General features: G+C 44.9%; 2 protein-coding genes across 10 annotated transcripts in view; both read left to right on the top strand.

Annotated features, from left to right (window-relative positions):
- The window catches only part of LOC115158196 (tight junction protein ZO-3), a 28403-nt gene extending 20602 nt beyond the window's left edge, over positions 1 to 7801 (top strand). For all 6 annotated transcript variants that reach the window (XM_029706847.1, XM_029706846.1, XM_029706844.1 and 3 more), the window contains 15 exons: positions 244 to 346; positions 774 to 862; positions 959 to 1031; positions 1272 to 1339; positions 1442 to 1502; positions 1678 to 1834; positions 2091 to 2199; positions 2369 to 2588; positions 2894 to 3099; positions 3212 to 3387; positions 3814 to 4024; positions 5349 to 5449; positions 5552 to 6091; positions 6236 to 6285; positions 6487 to 7801. In XM_029706847.1, the coding sequence (XP_029562707.1) occupies positions 244 to 346; positions 774 to 862; positions 959 to 1031; positions 1272 to 1339; positions 1442 to 1502; positions 1678 to 1834; positions 2091 to 2199; positions 2369 to 2588; positions 2894 to 3099; positions 3212 to 3387; positions 3814 to 4024; positions 5349 to 5449; positions 5552 to 6091; positions 6236 to 6285; positions 6487 to 6601 (2279 nt within the window). In that variant the 3' untranslated portion in view covers positions 6602 to 7801. The remainder of the gene's footprint in view (positions 1 to 243; positions 347 to 773; positions 863 to 958; positions 1032 to 1271; positions 1340 to 1441; positions 1503 to 1677; positions 1835 to 2090; positions 2200 to 2368; positions 2589 to 2893; positions 3100 to 3211; positions 3388 to 3813; positions 4025 to 5348; positions 5450 to 5551; positions 6092 to 6235; positions 6286 to 6486) is intronic.
- Positions 7802 to 12691: 4890 nt separating this feature from the next.
- LOC115158194 (rho GTPase-activating protein 45) lies at positions 12692 to 26137 on the top strand. 4 transcript variants are annotated; one of them, XM_029706840.1, is made up of 22 exons: positions 13300 to 13472; positions 13798 to 13937; positions 14709 to 15117; positions 17198 to 17341; positions 17471 to 17555; positions 19016 to 19088; positions 20566 to 20773; positions 20899 to 20960; positions 21107 to 21298; positions 21528 to 21698; positions 21934 to 22071; positions 22223 to 22419; positions 22573 to 22694; positions 22836 to 22925; positions 23022 to 23123; positions 23212 to 23375; positions 23544 to 23732; positions 23878 to 24015; positions 24127 to 24362; positions 24517 to 24748; positions 24916 to 25030; positions 25166 to 26137. In XM_029706840.1, the coding sequence occupies exons 2-22, from the start codon at positions 13809 to 13811 to the stop codon at positions 25612 to 25614; spliced, it is 3645 nt and encodes a 1214-aa protein (XP_029562700.1). In that variant the 5' UTR covers positions 13300 to 13472; positions 13798 to 13808; the 3' UTR covers positions 25615 to 26137. The 4 variants fall into 4 exon arrangements, with proteins under 4 accessions (XP_029562701.1, XP_029562700.1, XP_029562699.1 ...); XM_029706839.1 differs by having other exon boundaries at positions 13780 to 13937; XM_029706841.1 differs by lacking the exons at positions 13300 to 13472; positions 13798 to 13937 and adding an exon at positions 12692 to 13256.
- Positions 26138 to 26452: the final 315 nt, after the last annotated feature.

Genomic DNA, 26452 nt, shown 5'->3' with positions numbered 1-26452 from the left:
TCTTAATTGAAATGCATTCCAGGTGACTACCTCATGAAGCTGGTTGAGAGAATGCCAAGAGTGTGCAAAGCTGTCATCAAGGCAAAGGGTGGCTACTTTGAATGGTTCTATATGTGTTATTTCATAGTTTTGATGTCTTCACTATTATTCTACAATGTAGTAAAAATAAAGAAAAACCCTTGAATGAGTAGGTGTGTCCAAACCTTTGACTGGTACTGTATGTGTGTCTGGCCATGTCCCCAGAGCGTTCAGGATCAGAGTCGGAGGCAAGTTATGCATCCGTACCGCGACGAGAATTTGCAGACAGTGGAGGCTCCAGTTCCCGGGGATCCAAGAACAGTTACAGGTAATGCTGACAGACGAACACACCACCCCGTTAACAGGAGATGAAACTGGCCAAGATAATTCTGCGATTCGTAAACCTAGTTGAGTGCAAAATGGCAAGTTAAAGACGTTGGTACACATACATGTTGATTTAAAAACTGTTTCAATAGCTGAGTGCTTCAGAACATAATATGTTCGGAGGATAAATCCAGGATGCTAGACTGGTTGGTCTATTTGGACAAGGAACTGAATCAACATTGACACATTTAACATACATAGTTCTGCATGCTAAGATCACACACTGTTTGAAGTTGGTCAACGTCACACTCTTGATAACCCCTTTCAGTCCAATTAGCTAGTATTTAACTATAGGATTTCTATGGTAGTTGACACGATAAGGGCATTGTATTGAGTATGATTGCTCTCTCTCGCTCTCCTCTCTCTCCCAGAGCTCTGCCTGAGATACAGTCTTCTCCAGCTCCAGTAGTGAGACAGGACCCCCCTCAACGAGGCATGACCCCCTCCAGACCAGTCTCAGGTCAGTGTCCCTCCTATGAAAGATGGGCACTGTCTAGTAAGATGGAACTTGGGGTTGGAAGTCTGTATCCTCATCCTCTGTTTTTGCTCTCTTCAGATTCCTCTGAGTCAGACCGTGCACCTTCACCCCCTCGGAGGTCTGGGAGTACTGATGTGGAGAGCAACCACAGGTAAAACACCAGTTTACAGTATCTTCTAGAAACCACTATAGACAAGCAGGTAAAGAACGGACAGTTTAATAAACCACCATAAACAAAAGGAATGCACACCTCCAAGACACGTCCTCTGTGACAAGTCATGTCACTATTCAAGTCAATCTGATCACAAGTGTGTGTGTACACTTCCACCTTCTCTGACCTCTAACTCACTTATTGTGGATATGTTAGTGAAGGGTATCTCTTCTCTTGTAGTATTCCACGCAAAGCCAATGGAACTGTCCGCAATAGGATATCAGTGAAGAGCAACCCTCCAGCCTACTGTAAGTACCAACTCTCTTGTATCAGCTCTCCAATGTTCTCTTTATAACGTATTAGTAACTCTGTGGATGGAAGGAATGTCTAAATTGTTATTTCCATTTCAGCCAAGACAGAGGAACCCATCTACTCCTTACCCCCAGACTCTATCCCCACACCTAACTTTGGGTAAGTTAATTTATTTATACCCATACAGTATAGCCTTATAAAAAATGTACAACCCATTCGCAATGCAGACCACCATAAGTGATTTATTTGTTCGGTATCCTATAGTCTATTGAATATGACTGGACAATGCTCCTTTTCATAAATACTCCTTTTGATCTGTACTACCTTCTCTCAGATACAGCTCCGATCTGAACACAGTGTCGTTTGTGAAGGAGGGCAGCGTAGGCCTGAGGCTGGTGGGGGGTAATGACGTGGGCATCTTCATTGGGGGGGTTCAGCCCAACAGTCCTGCCCATGAGCAAGGCATGAAGGAGGGGGACCAGATCATGCAGGTGAGACTCACTGTAGCGATCACCAGCGGTACATGGTGTGCAGGCTTTTGTTCCTGCCCAGCACTAACACATCTGATTCAATTAAGATCTTTATTAGTTAATTCAGTTTTTTTCTATGCCGTGCTGAAGCAAAAGCCTGTGCACTAGCTCTCTGGGACAAGTGTTAGTGTAAATCAGCACTTTAGTGGTCACTATCTACAGTACAAGTATATGCAACACATCTCCCACCCACTTATGGGCTATGGTCTTGTTGTAGGTAAATGGGGTGGACTTTGGTCATTTCAACCGTGAGGAAGCTGCTATGTTCCTGATCAACATAAAGAGAGGGGAGCCGGTGGACATCCGTACTCAGAACAAGATGGACAGTGAGTATAACGTCCTTAGAGGCTGAAGCAGGTGCAGGGGGGAAGAATTGTGGTTGATTTCAGAGGACTTGCCCGTATGACAATTACTCTGTAATAACTCTACCCAGTAACAAATAAGGTACATACAAATGATAAAATTATTCCTAAATTATTCTTCCTCTCTTGTCAGTATACAAGAAGATACTGAAGTCCAACTTGGGGGACTCGTTCTACATCCGGACCCACTTTGACAACGAGGCAGAGGGCCACAACAGCCTAGCCTTCACCAGGGGAGAGGTGTTCAGGGTGGTGGACACCATGCACAGGGGCAAGCTGGGGAAGTGGCTGGCTATACGCATGGGCAACGACCTGCACGAGCTGGACAAGGGCACCATCCCCAACCAGGCCGGGTGAGTTGAGACTAGAATGAGTGAGTTATTGATTATATGATTGCTTGAATTTGGATGTAAAAGGACAAACGTAAAAAGATACATTAGGTTAAAAAGGATGACATCTGATGGCAACATATTTCCAATTTGTATACTTATGCTGCATTTACACAGTCAGCCCAATTCTGATATTTTACCCAATTATTGGTAAACGGCTGATCTGATTGGTCAAAGGAAAAAAGATCAGAATTGAGCTGCCTATGTAAACGCAGCCTCATACTGTCATTAGTGTAGCAGTAATTCTACAATTGTTCTCTCTCACCCAGGGCTGAGACACTGGCCAGTATAGAGCAGGCTCAGAGGGCCAGTGGAGGAGGAGGGGATCGCCAGGTCTCAGGGCCCAGGGCAGAGTTCTGGAAACTACGGGGGCTCAGAGGGGCCAAGAAGAACGTACGCCGGACCCGTGACGACCTGCTCCAACTCACTATCCAGGGCAAATTCCCAGCGTACGAGAGAGTTCTGCTCAGAGAAGGTTATATTACATAATAGTTCACATAATAGTAAAACACTTTTAAACAAGTTTGTGTACTAAACATTTTGTATTGTGAATCAACGCATGTACGTGGACCCATGTTTATCTCCAGCTAATTTCAAACGGCCAATCGTCATCTTGGGTCCTCTGAATGATGTGGCCATGGAGAAGCTGGCCAGAGAGATGCCTGATGAATATGAGGTGGCAGAGATGGTTCCTCGTAGTAGCGGAGCAGACACCGCTTCCACGGTCATCAAGCTGGACACAGTCCGAAGGATTGCAGAGAAGGTGATGAAACAAACTGGGATGATGTGACCTTTTGTGGTGTGAGACATAGACATACATAGACATGTGCTTGTTTGAATCCAGGACCAGAATGGCGGACATGCATAAAGATGACAGCTCCCATGTACTTACCACAAATGCTTCATTTTCTAAGTTCACCGTATTATACTGTGCTCTCCATTACCGGTACTCTTTTTTTGTATCCGCGTTAGAAGTTAACTCTAGCTCCAAGACGGCGACAAATCGAGAGAAAAAAAACAAGTAGATTGTGCTGGTTTATTGGCACATTGAACCATGTCGCACACCGTAGATTAAAAACTCTGTGGGTATTGCTAAAACAATAACGTAAAATCTGAATTCCTCCATTTATGCACCTCGCAATTAAAGAACAATGCCTGATTGTATGTTTCGTCACGCCTCTGTGTCCAGAACAAGCACCCTCTGCTGGACATTACTCCTACTGCAGTGGAGCGTCTGAACTACATCCAGTACCACCCCATGGTGCTGTTCCTGGACCCACAAAGCAGGAAGGACGTCAAGGCCATGAGGCAGAGGATGTGCCCCAACTCCAACAAGAGCTCCAGACGCCTCTACGCACAGGCCCTCAAGATGAGGAAGCACTGCGGCCATCTGTTCGCAGGTAAACACACACACACCTCTGTTATCAAATCACATACAGTTTAAGTCGAAAGTTTACATACACCTTAGCCAAATACATTTAAACTCAGTTTTTCACAATTCCTGTCTTAGGTCAGTTAGGATCACCACTTTATTTTAAGAATGTGAAATGTCAGTATAATAGTAGAGAGAATTATTTATTTCAGCTTTTATTTATTTCATCACATTCCCAGTGGGTCAGAAGTTTACATACACTCAATTAGTATTTGGTAGCATTGCCTTTAAATTGTTTAACTTGGGTCAAACGTTTCAGGTAGCCTTCCACAAGCTTCCCACAATAAGTTGGGTGAATTTTGAGATGGTGTTCTTTGGCTTGCAAGCCTCCCCCTTTATCCTCCAAACATAACGATGGTCATTATGGCCAAACAGTTCTATTTTTGTTTCATCAGACCAGAGGACATTTCTCCATGTGCAGTTGCAAACCGTAGTCTGGCTTTTTTATGACGGAGCAGTGGCTTCTTCCTTGCTGAGCGGCCTTTCAGGTTATGTCGATATAGGACTCGTTTTACTGTGGATATAGATAATTTTGTACCTGTTTCCTCCAGCATCTTCACAAGGTCCTTTGCTGTTGTTCTGGGATTGATTTGCACTTTCCGCACCAAAGTACGTTCATCTCTAGGAAACAGAACGCGTCTCCTTCCTGAGCGGTATGACGGCTGCGTGGTCCCATGGTGTTTATACTTGTGTACTATTGTTTGTAGAGATGAACGTGGTAGTTTAGGCATTTGGACATTTCTCCCAAGGATGAACCAGACTTGTGGAGGTCTACAATTTTGTTCTGAGGTCTTGGCTGATTTATTTTGATTTTTCCCATGATGTCAAGCAAAGAGGCACTGAGTTTGAAGGTAGACCTTGAAATACATCCACAGGTACACCTCCAATTGACTCAAATTATGTCAATTAGCCAATCAGAAGCTTCTAAAGCCATGACATAATTTTCTGTAATTTTCCAAGCTGTTTAAAGGCACAGTCAACTTAGTGTATGTAAACTTCTGACCCACTGGAATTGTGATACAGTGAAATAATCTGTCTGTAAACAATTGTTGCATTACTTGTCGTGCACAAAGTAGATGTCCTAACCGACTTGCCAAAACTTTAGTTTGTTAACAATACATTTGTGGAGTGGTTGAAACACTTAGGTTGGCGTCATTAAAACTTGTTTATGTGAACTTCTGACTTCAACTGTATGTGTTGTTTTTGCTCTTAAGTAGTTTATCTGTTAAAAAAGGTCAAGTGGTTTTATAGTTTTATTCATAACTATGTCCCATCGTTCCCATACTTCCCAGCTCGTATTGCCCTCCAGCCCAGCTCTAATGTGTGGTATGAGACTCTGAAAGACAAGATCAGACACCAGCAGGCCAAACCTGTCTGGGTCTCAGAAGTCACGGTAAGACAGACAGAACCCAGCTCACAGTCAAACTGGGAATTTGCTCTCAATGAATTACCTGGCAGAATAAAGACTAAAGTAAATGCATGTCTGTGTGTTTAGTTGGAGGGAGGCGGCGAGGAGGAGCTGGATGCGTTGGACCGGACTCACTCTGACTACCTGAGTGCTGCCAGCGACCTAGAGGACACGGATGGAGAGGCGTTTACAGACGGAGAGGTCTACACTGACAATGAGGACCTGGAGGAACCATTTGACTCCAGCAACCAGCCCCGGATGTCCAGGCCCACCGCTCTGGCCCGCTCCTCAGAGCCTGCCGCCGAGTACCACAGCCCCGACCCATCCCCCGAGCCTCTGGGAGAGGTCCCACCCCTGATGCATGTGCCTGAGCCCAGGTCAACCCGTCGTCCATCTGACAGCTCTCCTCACGATGTCGTCACTGATGACACCCCGTCCTATCATAGCTTTTCAGATTCGGACTTCAGCGCCATTGACCCGGCTGTTCCCACCACCCAGTCGGACGAACACCCTGACTTCATAGCCCCTGACCCCAGAATCTTTGTCCCTGAGCCCCCGTCAGCCGAGCTGCTGCCAGAGAGCCCCCCATCCATCACAATGTCAGTCATAGAGAAGAAACTCCAACAGGTATTGATGGGACTGTCTCAGTCCATCATATCACTAAACTCTTACAGATCTTCCATAAGCTCTTAGTTTACTTCCAAAGGCTCAAATACTCTGTTAACTTATGTCTCCAGTGATTTTGACCCATGACTACGTTCCCTCTTTCAGGCCCATATGGCAGAACCTCAGGAGAGGAAAGCTTCCCCATCATTCATCGTGTAAGTGAAGTAGGCCTATATCTGATAATATTAATATGTGTGACGCTATTTGTTGAATTGGATAATCATCAAAATCCATGTCTATAAACCAACCTTAGCAACTGGAAAGTGAAAAACTACTTCTAGTCCAAATTGTTCGATCCAAGTTGAGTAAGACTGAAGTGAGAGTAAATTATGTTTTTCACTTCTATCTCCTCATAGGTTGGCTCACCACCAGGCTGTCCAGACGAGACGCACTCAGATCCGAGGCAGTGACAGCTCCGATGACAATAACGAGACTGAGGACTTCGAGTGGGGTCCAGCTACAGAACTTTAGATTAGAAAACACAGTTTCAGGACTACAAAACCAGAATGCTGGAGCACACCATTCCAGAACTACAACTCTAAGGCCCAAAGTTCCAGAACTGCAGAACTACAATTACAGTTCTACAGAACTACAATACAGTTCCAGAGCACAGACTTTGCCTCTTAAATGGGAGATGTGAAATGCTATTAACTTTAGCCTTCGAGGATAACTTTTTTTTCTGTTGGAATAACATTTTCTTTGGAGAGGTAGGTTGAAGGGCCACTGTCAGACCTGCCTTCAGACATGGAAATTCAGGCAATGGCTTCTGCAAACCAGGGCTCACACCTTTCTAAATGCCTAATTCCAAGAGAGGAAGTTCATTTTGCTGGAAATTCTAATAAAAACATCATGGTTTGGTACTTGCAGTAAAGCAAACATTTTATTTGTATTGCATGTACCTTTTTAATGAATGCTATTTTTGATCAAAACTATGGAGATTTTACCAACACTGGCAACTTTGATGTCAATTGAACTAAAAGCTGGAATCCTTAATTGAAACAAAAACAAAGCAGTCACACCGCCTATGTTTTGGTAAAAAGCTGAGGGATGGGCATGGAGAAATGTAACCACTCTCAAATTCAAAGCGAGCGCATTGGACTGACCCTCCATGATATCAGAATTATAGTTTTAACCCTGTTTTGAGGCTACACAGTGTTTGTTTACAAAAATGTGATTATTACAAGCTTATATTTTGGGTTCTGATGGGGTACGACAGTTCAACTAAAGCTCATTAGGCATTTATAAGTTATTCTTCAAGAATCAATGCATATAGTTATATCATTCATTTATAAGTCCATTTATGTAGCAACTAAGGATTCTAGCTTTCATGAGAACTGCTTCAAAAACAATTATGGACATTCACAGAACACTATATCAAAGCTCCATTTTCTAAATTATGATTCATTTGTAAAGATGACACATTTTGTTCATTAAATGTTACAGATCTGGCGAAAAAATATCTGCTCTTGTCATTGTTTTTCATCATGTCTAGAACATAGTAGAAAATCCTCACCTCGTCCACCACCCATCACTCTTTTGTAATTTTAACACCCCTGTGTTACCAAACATCTTGGTTGAATGATCCAACATGTTTCTGGATAGTGGAATAATGAAACGCAGCTTAGCTGCGATTATATAATGGCAGTCCGAGCTCATTAAATTCTTAAACCCTAAAAAATGAAGTCCTCTTGTTTAATTTTTTATTAACGCAAACCAATTATAACGAGGGGGAACCATCTATAATTTTAAGTACGAGGCACTGAGGGTCCTTGGGTGCGTCCCTCTCCTCAGACTTTACTGATGCCTACCAGATCTTACAGTGCCTGGATAGGTATTTTATTTATCTGCTTACCACATCATGTTATAGCAATCTGGTACGCAACGGCACAGTCGATGACGTGGCACGCAACCATTGGCTGATGAATGCAACGTCTAAGCAGGCGAACGCAACCAAGTTGCCTTAAAGCCTCATGCACACCAACTGCGGTAAACCATATGCGTTACGGCAGAAGTCCATTCATTTCAATGGGAGGCAATGTACGCCGCCGCAACTCATCTGCCGGACTAGGTTGCGGTGCATGCAGTGTGTCACATTCGTTGGATTTTTCCAACTTGTGGGTTGCTATGCTGTGTGGTATCAGAAACGGAAGTAGATAAACCACTCAAAGTGCTAATGTGTATTGTGATCATTTTAGTTGTGATGCGCCGCATGGATTGCGACGATAAACTGGGAGACATTGAATTACATTTATTTTTTTTATCAAATATATGTTTAATGTTTAGGTTGTTATGAATTTAGTGATATGTACCAATTACCTCTAACCTGTACCACCGCACACTGACTCAGTACCGGTACCCCCTGTATATAGCCTCGTTATTGTGTTACTATTTATTATTTTTTACTTTAGTTTATTTGGTAAATATTTTCTTAACTCTTCTTGAACTGCACTGTTAAGGGCTTGTAAGTAAGCATTTCACGGTAAGGTCTACACTTGTTGTATTCGGCACATGTGACAAATAAAGTTTGATTTGATATACACAGCATATACAAAAGTATGTCGACACCCCTTCAAATGAATTGATTTGGCTATTTCAGCCACACCCGTTGCTAACGGGTATTAAATCGAGCACACAGTCACGCAATCTCCATAGACAAACGTTGGCATTAGAATGGCTTTACTGAAGAGCTCAGTGACTTTTAACGTGGCACGGTCATCGGATGCCACCTTTCCAACAAGTCAGTTTGTCAAATTTCTGCCCTGCCAGAGCTGCCACGGGCATCTGTAAGTACTGTTATTGTAAAGTGGAAATGTCTAGGACACACAACGGCTCAGCCGCGAAGTGGTAGTCCACAAGCTCACAGAGGGGCGGCAGGTAGTGGTTAGAGCATTGGGCCAGTAACCGAAAGGCTGCTAGATCGAATCCCCGAGCTGACGAGGTAAAAATCTGTCGTTCTGCCCCTGAACAAGGCAGTTAACCCACTGTTCCCCGGTATGCCGTCATTGTAAATAAGAATTTGTTCTTAACTGACTTGCCTAGTTAAATAAATAAAAAAACAGAACAGGGCTGTGTAAGGCGTAAAAAATTGTCTACCCTCGGTTGCAACATTCAACACCAAGTTCCAAACTGCCTCTGGAAGCAACATCAGCACAATAACTATTTGTCGAGAGTTTCATGAAATGGGTTTCCATGGCTGAGCAGCTGCTCACAAGCCTAAAATCGCCATGAAATCACCAAGAATCCGCTGGAGTGGTGTAAAGCATGCTTCACCATCTGCCAGGAGGAATCTGGGTTTGGTGGATACCAGGAGAACGCAACCTGCCCAACTCCATCGTGCCAACTGTAAAGTTTGGTGGAGGACGAATAATGGTCTGGGGCTGTTTTTCATGGTTCAGACTAGCCCCCTTAGTTCCAGTGAAGGGAAATCTTAACACTACAACAGACAATTCTATGCTTCCAACTTTGTTGCAACAGTTTGGGGAAGGCCCTTTCCTATTTCAGAATGACAATGCCCCGTGCACAAAGTGAGGATCATACAGAAATAGTTTGAGATCTGTGTGGAAGAACTTGACTGGCCTACACAGAGCCCTGACCTCAACCCCATCGAACACTTTTGGGATGAATTGGAACACCGACTGCGAGCCAGGCCTAATCGCCCAACATCAGTGCCCGACCTCACTAATGCTCTTGTGGCTGAATGGAAGCCAGTTCCCGCAGCAATGTTCCAACAACTAGTGGAAAGCCTCCTAGAAGAGTGGATGCTGTTATAGCAGCAAAGGGTGGACCAACTCCATATTAATGCCCATGATTTTGGAATGAGATGACAAGCAGATGTCCACATACTTTTGGTCATGTAGTGTAAGTGGACGCACGTGACATGTCATTTGCTAGAATGTTCCCACCTGATCTCGCCTCCTCCCGCCTGCCTTTCCGCCTTTGCGACAAAGGAAGAATCTCAAATGTATACTCCTCACGGCCTTCTTTCTGTCCTTGCCTCCTTCCCAAAACCTATTGGATGAGAAAGTCCGAGGTCCCCCTCGTTGCAGACGGTGCACTACTTTTGTGAGAGAAACATTTTTTCCAGTGCTGCAGAGGGCTATATTGGTCCGCTAATACAGGCAAGGCCGGCTCACTTATTAGGCAGGATTAAAGGCTGCGGTCTATGGCGGCAGATTAAAGAGGGCAACATTTCCTGAGGGGTGCAGCGGTCTAAGGCACTACATCGCAGTGCTGAGGCGCCGCTTCAGCCTTGGGTTCGATCCCAGGCTGTGTCCCAGCCGACAGTGACCAGGAGCTCCATGGCGTGGCATACAATTCGCCCAGCATCATCCGCATTAGGGGAGGGTTTGGCCGGGGGTGATTTCCTTGGCTCATTGTGCTCTAGCAACTCCTTGTGGTGGACCAGCCCTGAATGGCCAGGACCAGCCCTGAATACAGGCAAAGTAAAGGCCCAGTGCACTACTTTTGTGAGAAAGATAAATGTTTCCTGCACTGCACACATAGATCCACTAATACAGTAGTAGTTAAGGCCCAGTGCACTGCTTTTGTGAGAATTAAAAAATATATACACTAAACAAAAATATAAATGCAACAATTTCAAAGATTTTACTGAGTTACAGTTCATAAGGAAATCAATCAATTGAAATAAATGCATTAGGCGCTAATATATGGACTTCCCTCTGACTGGGAATACAGATATGCATCTGTTGGTCACAGATACCTTAAAAAAAAGGTAGAGGCGTAGATCAGAAAACCAGTCCGTATCTGGTGTGACCACCATTTGCCTCATGCTGCGACACGTCTCCTTCGCATACAGTTGACCAGGCTCTTGATTGTGACCTGTGGAATGTTGTCCCACTCCTCTTCAATGGCTGTGCGATGTTGCTGGATATTGGTGGAAACTGGAACATGCTGTCATACATGTCGATCAGAGCATCTCACACATCCTCAATGGTTGATATGTCTGGTGGGTATGCAGACCATGTAATAGCTGGGACATTTTCAACTTCCAGGAATTGTATACAGATCCTGCAACATGGGACTGTGCAGTATCATGCTGAAACATGAGGTGATGGCGGTGGATGAATGGCACAACAATGGGCCTCAGGATCTCCTCACGATATCTCTGTGCATTCAAATTGCCAGCGATAATATGCGATTGTGTTCATTGTCCTTAGTTTATGCCTGCCCATACCATAACCCCACCTACACCATGGGACACTCTGTTCACAACGTTGACATCAGCAAACCGCTCGCCCACACGACGTCATACCATCTGCCCAGTACAGTTGAAACTGGGATTCATCCATGAAGAGCACACTTCTACAGCATGACAGTGGCCACCGAAGGTGAGCATTTGCCCACTGAAGTCGAACTGTTGTCAGGTCAAGACCCTTGTGAGGATGACGAGAACACATATGAGCTTTCCTGAGATGGTTTCTGACAGTTTGTGTAGAAATTCTTGGGTTGTACAAACCACAGATTCATCAGCTGTCTGGGTGGCTGGTCTCAGACGATCCCACAGGTGAAGAAGCCAGATGTGGATGTCCTGGGCTGGCGTGGTTACACGTGGTCTGAGGTTTTGAGGCCGGTTGGACTCTAAAACAACAGTGGAGGCGGTTTATGGTAGAGAAATGAACATTTAATTCTCTGGCAACAGCTCTGGTGGACATTCCTGCAGTCACCATGCCAATTGCACACTCTCAAAACTTGAGACATCTGTGGCATTGTGTTGTGTGACAAAGCTGCACATTTTAGAGTGGCTTTTATTGTTCCCAGCACAAGGTGCACCTGTGTAATGATCATGCTGTTTTTTCAGCTTCTTGATATGCCACACCTGTCAGGTGGATGGATTATTTTGGCAAGGAGAAATGCTCACTAACAGGAACATAAACAAATTTGTGCACAACATTTGAGAGAAATACGCTTTTTGTGCTTATGGAACATTTCTGGGATATTTTATTTCAGCTCAATAAACACTTTATATGTTGCATTTATATTTTTGTTCAGTATATATGTTTTATTTTATTCCGATTTTTCAAGGGGTGCTGCAGCCCCATCAGCACCCCTACTTCCCGCGGCTATGACCAGAGTAGAAAATGCCAACTCATTTCCGTTTTTTATGACTACATTGGGCTTGTTGAACATTGAAGGCGACTGCCGAATGACTGATCAACAAATAACCTTGCGTCATAAATAACTATTCATTGTTATTTGTAAATCATTCAGCCAGTCACAATTTACTTATGATACATTACGGTTTTGATTCTCTGGAACACGGCGATATAGAGTGAGTTCCAGACCGACTAGAGGTCAATTCAGTTCGCTTGATTTGTACTGAATGACACGTTTCCACCCAACCTTCTTGAACGGACTTTGAGGTACGTTTGCTCCCGTTTGATGGGTGCTGCAAGGTGTGGCTTGAAGCAATGAGTGGCGTATTTAAAGGGCAGTGGCCATGCTGACAGCGTTTTTCCAACCCACAACCTCCCCGATTTTCCATTGGTCGTTCAGTACAGTACCCTTTCCGTTCAATTGAACGTACAGAACATAACTCGTACTGTACGCAGCCCAGGACTGCTGCAAGACCCTTCTGACAGTAGGGGATAGTGAGGCATTCTCAATCGGTGTTAGAGCTATTTAACTCTTCTTGGAGGCATCGAATACGTTGCACTCTACTGGTTTACTATAGAAATGTCCTGTAAAAATGTTTTATAGACATTGTATTACAAACCTCTAGCGCCCCAATCAAATGGAGAGCGTTACATCACATGCGCTTTTCTTCCCTTGAGAAAAAAAAAACACTGGAGCGGATGTCGCGGCGCACTGACTGTTTGTGGTGAGCTGTCAGTGAGCTCGAACGCTCAATGTGTGGTAGCGAGGCAGCAGAAAGCTTGGCTGGAGCTTGGGACCGATGGAACAGCAGCGCCAGTAAACTGGCAGAGCACCAAAGAAGTGGAGAATCGGGGGGTGGGTGGGGGGGTTGTATGTGAATTTCAAAGAAGTCGGGATGGACGGCAAGGGTACATTGAAGATGTTCTCCCGAAAGAAAAGGGAATTGATAAAAACCCCTTCCATCTCGAAGAAGACTCGAGCAGGAAGCCCCGGGCCACAGAGCTCATCATCAGTAAGTAGCACATCATCTCTGATTTCCTCCTGTCACTCAAGACAGATTTCCTATCCTGTCTGTCTGCTGCTGAGAGGCTTGGGGAGTGGGGGGACAGCATGACAGATGTCAAACCTCAGTAGATTGTTTAGACCTGACCTAAATTAAATGGACTTCACTTATCATAGGTTATGGACCAGCAATGACATGTTTAGTGGGGTGTTTTGAAGGCTAAAGGTGAGCATTTTAGGTGGTTTATATGGGCAGTAGCCTATCATTTAATTTATTTAAAGTAGGCTAGTGGGAGAGAGACGTTATACTATTGGGATATTTGGTTGAATATTTGAGGACATTGTTGATGAATACTTACAATTGGATTAGTCAATTCAAAATAAACCTGTTAGTCACTGATAAACGTTGTCTGAAGAATGACTCATTTTTTTTTTCTTATTCATTGGAAAATGTTTTTGTGGGTTAGTAAGCCAGTATTGGTTCGCCACTTGCAAGATGAGTCAAGTTTTTTAAAAAGTGACTTCTGCTAAAGGTGATGTTAAAACAATAGGGACAGAGACCATGCTGAAACGTGGTAGCAAGAATAGTTACAACCCATACTCTACGGGCCAGAGAGTTAAGAGAGAGGAGGCTAAAGCCAAGAACAAGTTGGACAAACATCCCAATAGACCCACCGTCTGGCTCAAACAGGTATGTCAAACACTACCAACCGAATCAGGTAGCCACCTAGCTTTTATACATGTTCCTCATGAGAAGGAATGAGTTATTATTCTCATTGCTTTGAGACCATCTGTCCTTCAAATACTTATTTACCGTTTATAAAACATGTATCTGCTTCATAGAGTATGCTACACTTTCAAGTTTAAAATGCAGTACCATAAAATGTGTTCCTGGAATAACATGATGCAAGGTCTGCTCTAGTTGTCTTAGTTGCGCCTCCTACTGGCAGGGTGTGAAGCTGCTGCCATGTTCTGTTTCATAACCACACCATGCACCTGCCGTTGATACTGTTTAGACTTTAAGATGTGTACGTTTCAGGCCTCTACACTACATCACCGCGTCCACGACTTGTAACAGCTAGACTCTGATTTAGCTATTATTTAATCAACTCTGGCATTTATGTTAGGTGTGTTGTAGTCCATGGACAAGTTGGGACACTTGACGGGTTGATTTCATAACTTTTCCGTCATGTGTCATCAAACCGTACAAATTGATGTTGCTTAAAGTGGCCCTAGTTTCTGTTTTCGGAGAGCTGTTTCAGGGTGTGGCAAGTAGCGGAGTCAGGAAGTGTTACACAACACAGGCTCTTGTTGAAGTCTCTGTTCGCCTGTTTACCAACAACAGCCTGCCAACCACTGGCCAAAAATATCAATCACATTATTGTCCTGATGTTTTTGCGTTCCCACAGATGTCACAAGTCCTTCTCCCTCTCCCCCCCCCCCCCTCCTCTCTCTTACCCAGCTGTCTATTCTCCAGGAGCAGCCTCGTCGTGATGCTATCGACACCACCCCTTCCTCAACCTCATCCTCCTCCACCCTCTTCCCCATTCCCGGTGCCCCATCGGACTCCTCCGTTTCCTGCCCTGGCACCCCAAGTGCCCAGCACAGCAAGCTGGGGGTGGGTTGCCCGTCCCCAGGGGCCACCATGAAGAGGCCCACCGGCCTCAGCCGTCATGCCAGTGCCGCGGGGTTCCCTATCCACTCATGGGTGTTCACCAAGGGCCAGGGGAAGGGGGCTATCACCCCCAACACCCCCCAAGACAGCTCAGAGAGCATGGCCATCGAGGTGGAGGACATCCCCTCTCTGTTAAGTAATGTGGCCCGCTTTGCTGAGGCTGTAGAGAAGTTGAAGGACGTTGTATTGGGGGAAGGTGAGTGGATATAGGTTCACATAGGTTTGTGCACTTCTCCTTTGTCTGGTTAAGGTTTAGCTCTCAGAGAGGTAGAGGACACAAAGGCCATGTTTGAACATGGTGCTTCTCCAATGCTCAGAGCACTTTAGATTGTAAAAGGGGACAGGGGGGGTGCCTTTTCAAAATACAGTTAACCAACTATGCTCAGTCTCTGGAGTCTTGGTATTCATTTGGCTCCTCTAAGACTGTTAGAGAGGCATAAGAGCTTATCGATGGGACAACTTATCTTCAGAACTGGAGTCAGATATTTCATTGTGCACATGATTGAGTGGTCCTCTGAAGGTCCATTGGTAGAATGTGGAGCTTGCAGTGCCAGGATAGTGGGTTTGATTTCCGGGACCACCGTATATAAAATGTATGTATGCATGCATGACTGTAAGTCGCTTTGGATAAAAGAGTATGCTAGATGTATTACTATTTTGATATGCCTTTGTTATTGGGAGTGCTTTTGGCTGCATCGTGACCATCTGCTATTGTTTCCCAGTCTTATTGTTCTCTGTGTGGATGTCTAAATTCTCCACTACTCCTACCTGATGCGCCACATGTTAGCATGCGCGCAGAACAATGCTGTTTTGGTTCCCCTCCTGTACACCACGTGTTGCGTGTGGGAGGGGAAGGGCGGGCTGGCTGGCTTTGCACAAGCGACCCAGTTCTCTTGCTCGAGATGTAACAGCGACCACACTCCAGCAGGAAACCAGTCTCCTGTTTACTGCAATTTCTCAAGCAAAATGGCCGGTCCAACGGTTTTTCTGCAAATATGACTTCAGGGAATTAGGCCCAAAAACAGTCATAGTTACCTCAGATAAAGGATTTTTCCATTTTCATGAGGCAGGCTGGTAATGTCATTTACTGTATTGATGCAATATAATACAAGATGTGGTAACAAGTGATGTAACAATTTTCAACTTGAGAGAGTTAGGCCAACAAAAATGGTCTCACTTTGGAACATGGGTTGTTTCTCTAAAAGCGATGGAATGGTTAGGGTGTCTATACCTTAACTTATTGTAACCCCCCCCCCCCCCACCCTGTGACTGTCAGATTAATCTAAACAGGAAGCTATGATGCATGGCAGAGCGACCTCGTTCAGACTTCCTCCTCACATGGTCCACTGCGTTAGTCTGACCTGTGACACCGTCAATACCACAAGACTGCTTCCAGTCCATCCTTGTGATGGTCTGAGATTAACATCTCCCCGTTTGAACCTATCACATGGTCAATATCTGAAAGGATGTGCTCCCTTAAGTTATGAACCTAACTCTGAGTTAAATTCTGACAAACCACAAACATCTAATACTGAAATATATTTGATACAAGATTATCCAGGAACTAAATCGACATACAAGTCTATGCACAGAGTCACATAATGCCACAACATGTTCATTTAGCTAGTTTCAGTTTCTATAGTAAGTGTCTTGGAGCCTTTACCATCCTCCTTCTGACACGCCCTCTAACTAGTCCACCCGCTATGGCCTCCTGGTCCCATTCCATGGGCCAGCCACTTTGACAGACATGGACATTGAGACAGAGGGATGGAGGGCCACAGGGGAAAAGAGGAGGAAGGATGGCTCTCTCTGTGAGAGAGCGAGACAAGAGGAAGTGGCCTGCAGACGTCACTGCTGACATAAAAGCTGTCCCTACAACCCGTCTGTCTGCCGTCCGTGTTACTATTCATGATGTCCAGACATTGGTCATGAATCACTCCCTCTCAACCTCTAATAACCTGTAATGACCTCTAATCCTGTGACCAACCCTAATTGTCTGTCTATAAAGATGATCTCCATGTTATATGGATTCCGTGTTGTGATGGTGAGCCCCGTCAGACCGCAAACACAGCCTTCTATCTCCCCAACACCAACCCTATCACTTCCGGTTGTAACTAGTACTCGATAGATGTACAAAATGGTAGGTTAGGCTCAGTCCTCTTTGTGTGTGGCTGTAGACAAGTGGAGTGCTGTGTATTATGAATGGCACAGGATCCATGTCTCTCCTGTCTGTGTCTCTGACTGTCCCCTGTCTCTTTCGCTCTCTCTGTCTGTAGACAAGCAGGAGAACCGTCGCCCTCTGGCCCATGAGTGCCTGGGGGAGGTCCTGAGGGTCCTACGACAGGTCATCAGCACCTACCCTCTCCTCAACACTGTGGAGACCCTTACTGCTGCAGGCAAACTCATATCTAAGGTTAAAGGTAAGACTACTGGCTGGACCAATCAGTGGTCTACTACCTAGGGTCAAAAAGTCCATGTTTTTAGCACAGTGAATGAGTTAAAATGGCCGAGATGGCCTAGAATGAACACATTCATTATTTTGATTGCAGGATTTCACTATGAGACGTGTAATGACGCAGAAAAGAAGGACTTTGAGAAGGCCATTGAAACCATTGCTGTTGCTTTTAGTAGCAGGTAAGTATTTGTTACATCCGTTTCTCAGTATGTATTGTCATGAGCTAGTAACAGTATTTTATGGATCCTGAAATAAACCAAAGGTGACACTGTACCTCACAATGCTTTTTCTTTTAACTTTTTTTTTCTTGCGATGCAAGTACACTTCTCTGGTACAGAGTAATGGGACATGACCATGTGTCCTCAGTGGTCAGGTCGGGGTGGTGGTGTATGACGACAGTACAACTGTAGAAGTACAATGTACGTGTGTGTGCACATGTGCGATAGAGAAGTGGAGTGTAGAGCGAAACACAGTGAGACATTTGCATGTGGCTCAGTAGAAAACAGGAAGTGTAGTGGTGGTTTTCTTCTCTTCCGTAACCTAGGACACAAAACCAAAACGCAGCCATTTGGCGTCTGTTGTCTCAACAGATTACAGACAGACAATAGGTGCTTTTATCCTCGGATACAATGTGTATGTGTGATAATGGTCGTTTAGATACAAACATATCACTCTCAAAAAAATAAAAATACATTTGCGACCAACTGGCTCAAATAGGTTTATGTTGCAACATTTGAAATTGTGTTTTTTTTTTTTTTTACATTGGATAAAAGCAGAGACTCGGTGCTACAAAATGGTATATCATACACTGCATTTGAGGAACAATGGGAAAGTAATTCTGCTTTGAAAGTTGATGAACTTGTAAACTCACTTTTTGAGGAAATGGCCTTTGAATGTTTTGGTACCTACTGGAGAGCTCTCATCTGTCTACAACCATTCAGCATTGTTCACACCCTCTTAAGCCATCCCCATCTATCTCTTTTAAGGATTCACATGTGAGGTCATGTGCTAAACAGTGAGTAGTGAAGTAAAGATTAAGACTAGAAGTGGTAAAAGTAGTAGCCTACAAGAAGGAAAAATTCCAGTTAAACAGGAAGTGTCCAGATAAAATATTTTGTAAATATTAGATGACGCTTACCCAGACACACTTGTCAAAATTAATGGGTCATGTGAAAGAAATGTTATAAACCCCAGCCACATATTGCCAAGCTAAAACATATGCTCTGATATGTGTACACTATATATTGTACATAGGTCTATTTAAAATTTTAAATAGGAATATGCATACATAATTCAAAAGAACGCTTGTTCACTTCCTGGCCCTGCGCAGTACATACAACCGCAACAGGGCAAAGAAGACAGGAAGTTATATGGCCGGTGCGATTGCACAGAGCCTGGCATCAACCACTTCCTGATGTTTTTTTTCTCTCCTTGTCTCTGTTCCTTGTTTCCTTTTCTCTCCATGACCACCGGTAGGGGAACGAACCCGAAATGTACCCTTCACATTGCTTTAACCTATCAAATCCTATCAAATCCTATTTGATCTACAAATTTTCCCTTTTTATTTTAGTCCTTCCTCTCTCTCCATCTCTGATGGAAGTACTGTCTGTGTAATGGCCTCTGTCTCTGTCCTCCTCAGTGTGTCAGAGCTGCTGATGGGGGAGGTGGACAGCAGTACCCTACTGTCCCTGCTGCCAACGGAGAAGAGCAGAGTGAGTGGGGGTTCATTTGGCTTTCTTGGTGTGCATGTGGCAGGAGGTGTCGGCTCTCAGAGCGGATGTTTGTGGGCAGCAAGGCCAGCTTCCTGGCAGTGACACAGTGTGTCTTTATCTCTGCCTGTTCCTCTCACTCGCTCTCCTGTTATAACAACACACACAGGCCGCCTCTGAGACTCCACATAACACAGTTCCTTCTATCTCATTCATCAATGCAGCTCCAATACTGACACACTGAATTCAACAGGCCTGTCCACACACACTGGGGTTATTATTGCCCACAGTCTATGTGCCAAATCCTATTTTCATTGGAAGTTTCAAGTTTGTATTAGTCATATGTACAGGATACTTACTTGCAGGTTCCTTCTCGACAATGCAACAACAAATAATGAAAGATAAGAATATGAACATAAAGTAAATGGCTCAATAGAATAAATATTTTAGCAGAAGTATAAAACAGGAAGGCAAGATTTATAGTCCAATATTTACACGTGTTTTGGGGAAGGGGGGGGATTAGGCAGCAAGTGTTTAAAATTGTGCAGTATTTAATATCCATCATTCAATTGTACATGTCCATCCCTGAGATGCCACTTGGCATTGCTGTGTTCCGTCATTATTTGTATTGGCTCTGGTAAACATGGTGTACCGAATAATTAAGCAATAAGGTCCAAAGAGGTGTGGTATTTGGTCAATATACCACAGCTAAGGGCTGCTCTTATGTGCAATGCGGAGTGGCTGGACACAGTCCTTAGCCGTGGTATATTGGCCATATACCCCAAACCCCGACATGCCTTATTGCTATTATAAACTGGTTACTAACGTAATTAGAGCAGTAAAAATGCATGTTTTGTCATACCCGTGGTATACGGTCTGATATACCACGGCTGTCAGCCAATCAGCATTCAAGACACGAAGCACCCAGTTTATAATATACAATATAGCAAGTTTGGGGTTAATTCCACAAATTCTCCCTGTAAATTCCATTTAATTAAAATTCAAGGTCAGTCTTTCAATTCAGAGAATGAAATTCCTCTCAACTCCAATGTTAGGTCATTTCCAAAAATTCAATTTCCAATTCCTTATTAAGGCTTTCAGGCTGATCATGGAACTGTTCAGACATCCTAGCTGTATTGGAAATCTAGAAATACATGTTGAAATGATTTAAAACAAATCCTGCCGTTAATTGTTTTTATACTAAGTGCATTCATTCCAATAACTGGGAAATGTAAAAATATTGAAATTCAATTCCAAAGATCAAATGTTTTAACAATTTCAATTAAAATATAAACAGTCTCATTCCAATTCTATTCCCATTTCATAACTTGAAGATTGTTGAAATTAGAATTCAACGTCAGTTCTTCACTTCATGATTGAATTCAATAATTGAATTGGAATTTCTGCTATATAGTACAGAATAAGGTACTGTTCTCAGTATTCTTGAGTGGTCTGAAACTCTTTCTCTCTGTGTGTCCAGTCTATGGAGAACCTGTACGGGGTGTCGGGTCAGGGGCTAGAGGGCGCTCAGATGAGGGGTGACCTGCAGGACTTTGGCCGGGCCGAAGAGGTAGACATCATGTTGCAGCATAGTGAAGGGGGAGTGGACTCTGCTCTGGCCTACGCCAAGACCATCTCTAAATACATGAAGGACCTGATGAGCTACGTGGAGAAGAGGACCTCACTGGGTGGGTAGACAGACACCGCAGACAGTTCCCTACACATAATACTGGAGATTTTAGGTTGATTCTTCGAACCTGAATGTAACGTATTATTGATTTGTTGATTCACCCATGTATCTTTCCCCACCCAGAGGTGGAGTTTGCCAAGGGATTACAAAGACTGTACCAGTCCAGCAAGCACAGCATCACACATGTAAGCCCTAGTGATATTGTATTCTATAGTAGAAGGAATTAAGGAAAAGAATACCAAATTCACTCTCGTCAAAGTGATTACATCCAATTCAAGAGGCTCCTGTGATGACAATGCTATTTCCCCTCTCACCACCCCCTATCTCTCAGCCCCACATGCCCTTCTACTCCATCTACTCTCTGGCTCTGGAGCAGGACTTGGAGCAGAGCAGTGGGATGCAGCAGGCCACCTCCACACTGCACAACCAGACCTTCCTACAGCCTCTGATGCAGCGTAAACACGAGCATGAGAAGAAACGCAAGGAGGTCAAGGAACAGTGGTACCGCGCCAAGAGGAAACTGGTCAGTTCCTTGCTAGTGCTATTTATGCAGTATGTTATCTCTCTATTTATATTATCTCTCTCACGTTGCCATGATGTTTACAGGTATACATGTTTTACCGTTTTGAGAATGATTTGAACATAAATCAACAAAAAGTATCTTTAAAAAGAAAACTTTGTTTTCTCTCTCAAGATGTTGCCCAATTTGTGCCCAAAGACTGATTCTGTGTACCTATGTGTTTGGGATCCAGATGGAATGTGAGTCTAACCTGCGAAAGGCCAAGCATGCCTACATGGCTCGCTGTGAGGAGCACGACAAGGCCAAAGCAGCTGCTAGCAGAGCAGCAGAGGAGGATGGAGGAGGCTCTACCACCAAGTCTCTGGGCAAAAAGTTACGAGTGGAGGAAGACGCTCGCAACAAGGTCCCCATCACATGTTCTTTTTCCTCCATTCTCTCTCCTCTCCACTCTTCTACTCATCTCACCTCCCCCCATCTCTCCTCTCCATGTCTCGCCTAGTCTCTTCTCTCCCTCGCCTCTCCAGGGAAATCTGCTAAAAAGCAGAATGACTGCAAGTCGTTGTCAAAGCCTATGGCCATATTTCATTGAGTGTGTATGCCATTAGCCTAGCTGAGAATTGACCGCCGTGTGTGTTCAGGCTGAAGAGGCAGAGGCCACCTACAGGACATGTATAGCAGACGCCACCACCCAGCAGCAGGAGCTGGAACACGTCAAGGTCAATGTGCTCCGACTGCTGCAGGAGGTCATCAAACAGAGTGACCAGACACTGCGCTCGGTCAGTACGCACACACACAGACACGCGGACAATTTGTTCAGCGCGCCTTCGCCTTGTGGCTACTCTGTTAGCTTACATTCCACTCCTTGCACTCCCTGTGATGGAATGTAAGCTAAACCTTCTCCTCCACCATTCCTCTCCTTCCCTCCAGGCCACCATCTCGTACTACCAGATAATGCACATGCAGACGGTGGTGTTGCCGGTACACTACCAGACTCTGTGTGAGAGCAGTAAGCTGTATGACCCGGGACAGCAGTACGCTGCCCACGTCAGAGACCTGCAGCTCACTGAGGAGCCTGAGGTCACCTACCAATTTGAGCCCTACACTGCCACTGCAGCCTCCACACAGTGAGTCACTCCTAGCCTCAAAGCATAATTAAAAGCTTTTGGTTTGTTAGGTGTCTATGGGCACTCGGTCACTTTACACCAAGTAATAAATAAGAGGTAATAGATTTACATGAGTATAATGTTTTTTGACTGGTTTTATATCTGTTAATTCAGACATCCAGCTCGACCCCTTAATGACAGCTTCAACACAGACCAGCAGAGCAGCTCTGAGGGTCAACCCAGCACCGGTGAGACCACGACAGGGGAGGACCTCAGCGCTGAAAACGCCAGAAAGAGTATGTCATTTTGTATGATATTGATGCGGTTCTTACTGTCTTGTGCCGTCTCACCATGCAAGACGTTAAGTCAAGACAAAACAATGTAGACCTACATGAGATATTTGTGCTGTCCATGATAATCTTGTGTCCCCTTCCCAGGACAAGGCCACAAATCGTGGGGTTCTACAGTGAGTGATGCAGACAGTGTAGAAGGGGAAGGTGCCCTGGAATCTCCTACCACCAGTTCAGGTAAGGCATTCTCTGTCTCTGTCTCTCTCTGTCTCCCTCCATCTCCTGCAGTACTGTAGCTGTGTGTGTGTGTGTTATTGTTTTGTACGTTTTTAGGTGACATCAGTAAAATGGCACGCACCTCCTCCACCGGGACCATGTCGTCCAACGAGGATCCAGATGAGAAGGACGGGAACGTGGCCTCCTTCGAAGCACCAAGTAAGACCTGAGGTCTACCTCCTCTCTGTTTGCCAATTATTACATAATTCATGCAGTTATCAATTTATCAATCAATCTTCATCCGCAGACATAAATGGCATGGAGCCTGAGATTGCGGTTCCAACCGGACCTTTCCGGAACATTGGGCTCTCCAAAGCCGCCCAGACTCACCGGCTGCGTAAACTCCGCACCCCGTCCAAGTGTCGGGAGTGCGACAGCTACGTGTACTTCCAGGGAGCAGAGTGTGAGGAGGTGAGAGATAAAACCATCTCCTTCAGCACCTTTGAAAGCAATAGTCTTTGGCTGCTCGATTAGCTGATTACGTCTGTTTTGCTGTGTGAGTGACATCTGACTTTCATTGGTTATCATACCGACCTCTAACCCCTTGACCTACTGTATGCCCCCTGTCCTCTATACCAGTGTTTCCTGGCATGTCATAAGCGGTGTCTGGAGACGTTAGCCATCCAGTGTGGCCATAAGAAGTTGCAGGGTAGACTCCAGCTGTTCGGCCGAGACTTCTCCCAGGTGTCCAGCGGCAGCTCTGACAGCATCCCCTTCATCATCACTAAGTGCATTTCCGAGATCGAGAGACGAGCCCTGAAGACGAAGGTGAGGGAACGGGGGATGAAGGGTCTGTTTCTTGAAAGGAGTGTAATGGTTGGCTGTATGAATGCATTATTTTCTTTCTCCTTCTCTATCCTTCTCTCAAAACATTTTCCTTCTCTTCCCCATTGGTCTCCATCTCTCTCTGCAGGGTATCTACAGAGTAAATGGGGTGAAGACTCGTGTAGAGAAGCTGTGTCAGGCCTTTGAGAACGGCAAGGAACTAGTGGAGCTCTCGCAGTGTTCCCCCCACGACATCAGCAACGTCCTCAAGCTCTACCTCCGACAGGTACCTTGTAGCTGTTTCAGCCTCCATATCTGATTGCGCTTATCATGGGTTGTCTTTGGATAAGATGGCTACAAACGAAGATAAAAAAATCTCCCGCTCTGTCCTCTACAGCTTCCAGAGCCCATCATGCCGTTCCGCCTGTACAACAGCCTCATGGGGTTAGCCAAGGAGAGCCTGCAAACTGAGGGAGGGGAGGCCGGGACGGGGAAGGGGCCAGAGCTGGTGGACCTAGGACCAGATACGGACCCAGCGGTCCTGGCCGTGGTGGATAGACTTAGGGAGCTGGTGAAAGAGCTGCCCAAGGCTAACGTAGCCACGCTGCGCTACATCGTACGCCACCTGCGCAGGTGAGCAGCTCAGAAGAGCATACTACATTGCTTACTCAGTTCTTTTTTTTTTTTCCTGACACAGATCATTACAAACGAGGATTCACAACTGTGATCATGTATTACTTGTTTTAATCTCCGTCATATCATCGTTCTTCCCCATCTCTGTCGTCAGGATTGCGGAGTTGGAGCAGGACAATAAGATGAGTCCCAGTAACCTGGGCATCGTGTTTGGCCCCTCTCTGATAAGGCCCCGGCCCACAGGGGCCACAGTGTCCCTGTCCTCTCTAGTGGACTACCCCCACCAGGCCCGCATCATAGAGACTCTCATCGTCTTCTACACAGCCATCTTCCAGTCCAAATCCTCCAGCACCAGCAGTCGCCCATCCTCCATCTCCATCCAACAGGTGTGTTTTTGTGTGTCTGCGTGACGTTAATAATATTTGGAACATACAGGAAGAATGTGAATGCTTTCATTTCAACCACACCCAATAGCTCAACCAATGCCAGAGTTGGAAGGTTTGAACTCAAGTTCCCTGTTTTAACTGATGTTTGTCTCCCACTGCTGGTGCAGAGTGTCAGTGTGGATGTTGATGAGGGCAGCAGTGCCGTGGTAGCTGAAGGAGAGGAACAGGAAGCCAAAGAGGAACAGAGCAGAACAGACTCTGACAAGATGGAGGAGGGCTGTGGTAAGAGGTGTTTAGATGGATTTGAAGAAGAATTACTACACTTTTGCCTTTGATTTGAGTTATGTCTTTATAACTTGTATTTATCCAGGTGACCAGTGCCACTTCATTACAGCCCTTCACTTTTTCTCCATGCAGGCAGTTTTCCAGGTTCCCTGAGCTCCAGTGAGCAGATTGTGGACTCTGACTCAGAGCTGGATGAGACTGGGAGGGGGTCCACACACCGCCCACACTGCCTGGTCAAACAGGAGAGCGAGGTCAGCACAGAGGATGACCAACTGAACTGCCGGGATAGTCTGGAACTCTCCAGCCAGTCTGTACCCCAGACCGACCCGGATCCAGACCAAGACCAGGAGAGTCCTGGTCCCGATGCCTCGGACCACGACCCCCCTGAGCCCCCAGACAGCGAGCCCCCGGACCTGGAGGTGTCTGAGCAAGAGCTGAGCATCTCCCTGGCTGAACTCAACATGAATCAGTCCAACAATTATGTTCTGGGCCATGTGTGGAGCGAATCTCAGTTTGGTGCTGAGGGACAGGGAGCCAGAGTTTGTGTAAACACCACCTGTGCAATGTGTCAACCTCACTGAAAGTCTTTACTGGAATTGCATGATGTATGAAGTTAAAGTTTTATATGTACTTCAAGAGGATGGATCCTGGTTTTAGCTTTGGTATTAGAATGTCAGCATTGAATATACTACATGACACATCCCTCATAGACACTTAGTTATAGCTGTTTTCTGCTATCATTCATTCTAGTTATAACCAGCTGTGACTTAATAATTTGGAAAGTAAGTACCTTCTAGATTATTGCTGTGCCAGTTTGTATTTCAAATATGTCTTTAGGGACGTTGCTCTTTAAAGCTTGAATAATGCCCAGTAGTGAGGGATCTTTGTCTTGTATGTGTGATTTGTGTGTGCGATGCATTTCTAAGATAATTATTCCAGGTATTTAAAGTGCTGCTGGTTTTATTTCAGCACTAAAATTGAAAAAAAAAATGCATTTTTACATTTTGTGTTTTTTTATAAATTGTATCATTTTGCCTTATGTTGGATGGATTTGTCATTATTGGTCAATGTTTTGTAATAAAGAGTATGCTATTATAAATGTTATGCCTTGTTCTTGTATCTCTTTCCTTGAAACTATAGCCCCGTTAATACCTGGCGCTAACCCTTTGTCCTGATCTTATCCACATTCTGATTGGGCACATTTTAAGGACAGGTGTAGATGATTAAGACAATGTGATCAGATCTTCCTGACCACCACCTGAGGTAGTCAGGCATGTATTGTGTCTGGATCAGTCAAGGCTGGTGGTAGGGGCTATAGGACGGGCTCATTGTAATGACTGGACTGAAATGAATGGAACCAGGTCAAACATGTCGTTTCCATACGTTTGATACCGTTCCATTGATTCCTACCACCAGCCT

The sequence above is a fragment of the Salmo trutta genome, chromosome 22 (genome assembly GCF_901001165.1).
Source record: "Salmo trutta chromosome 22, fSalTru1.1, whole genome shotgun sequence".
Classification (NCBI taxonomy): Eukaryota; Metazoa; Chordata; class Actinopteri; order Salmoniformes; family Salmonidae; genus Salmo; species Salmo trutta.
The sequence above is the reverse complement of the archived record's forward strand: the minus strand, read 5'-3'. Positions and strand labels throughout refer to the sequence as shown.

Bases quoted from the DNA above. Each gene is read 5' to 3' on its own strand.
- LOC115158194 (XM_029706840.1), top strand. From the start codon at position 13,809: ATGCTGAAACGTGGTAGCAAGAATAGTTACAACCCATACTCTACGGGC. The intron at 20,961-21,106 runs GTAAGCCCTAGT...CCTATCTCTCAG, and splicing joins GCAAGCACAGCATCACACAT to CCCCACATGCCCTTCTACTC. The intron at 24,363-24,516 runs GTGAGCAGCTCA...CTCTGTCGTCAG, and splicing joins ATCGTACGCCACCTGCGCAG to GATTGCGGAGTTGGAGCAGG.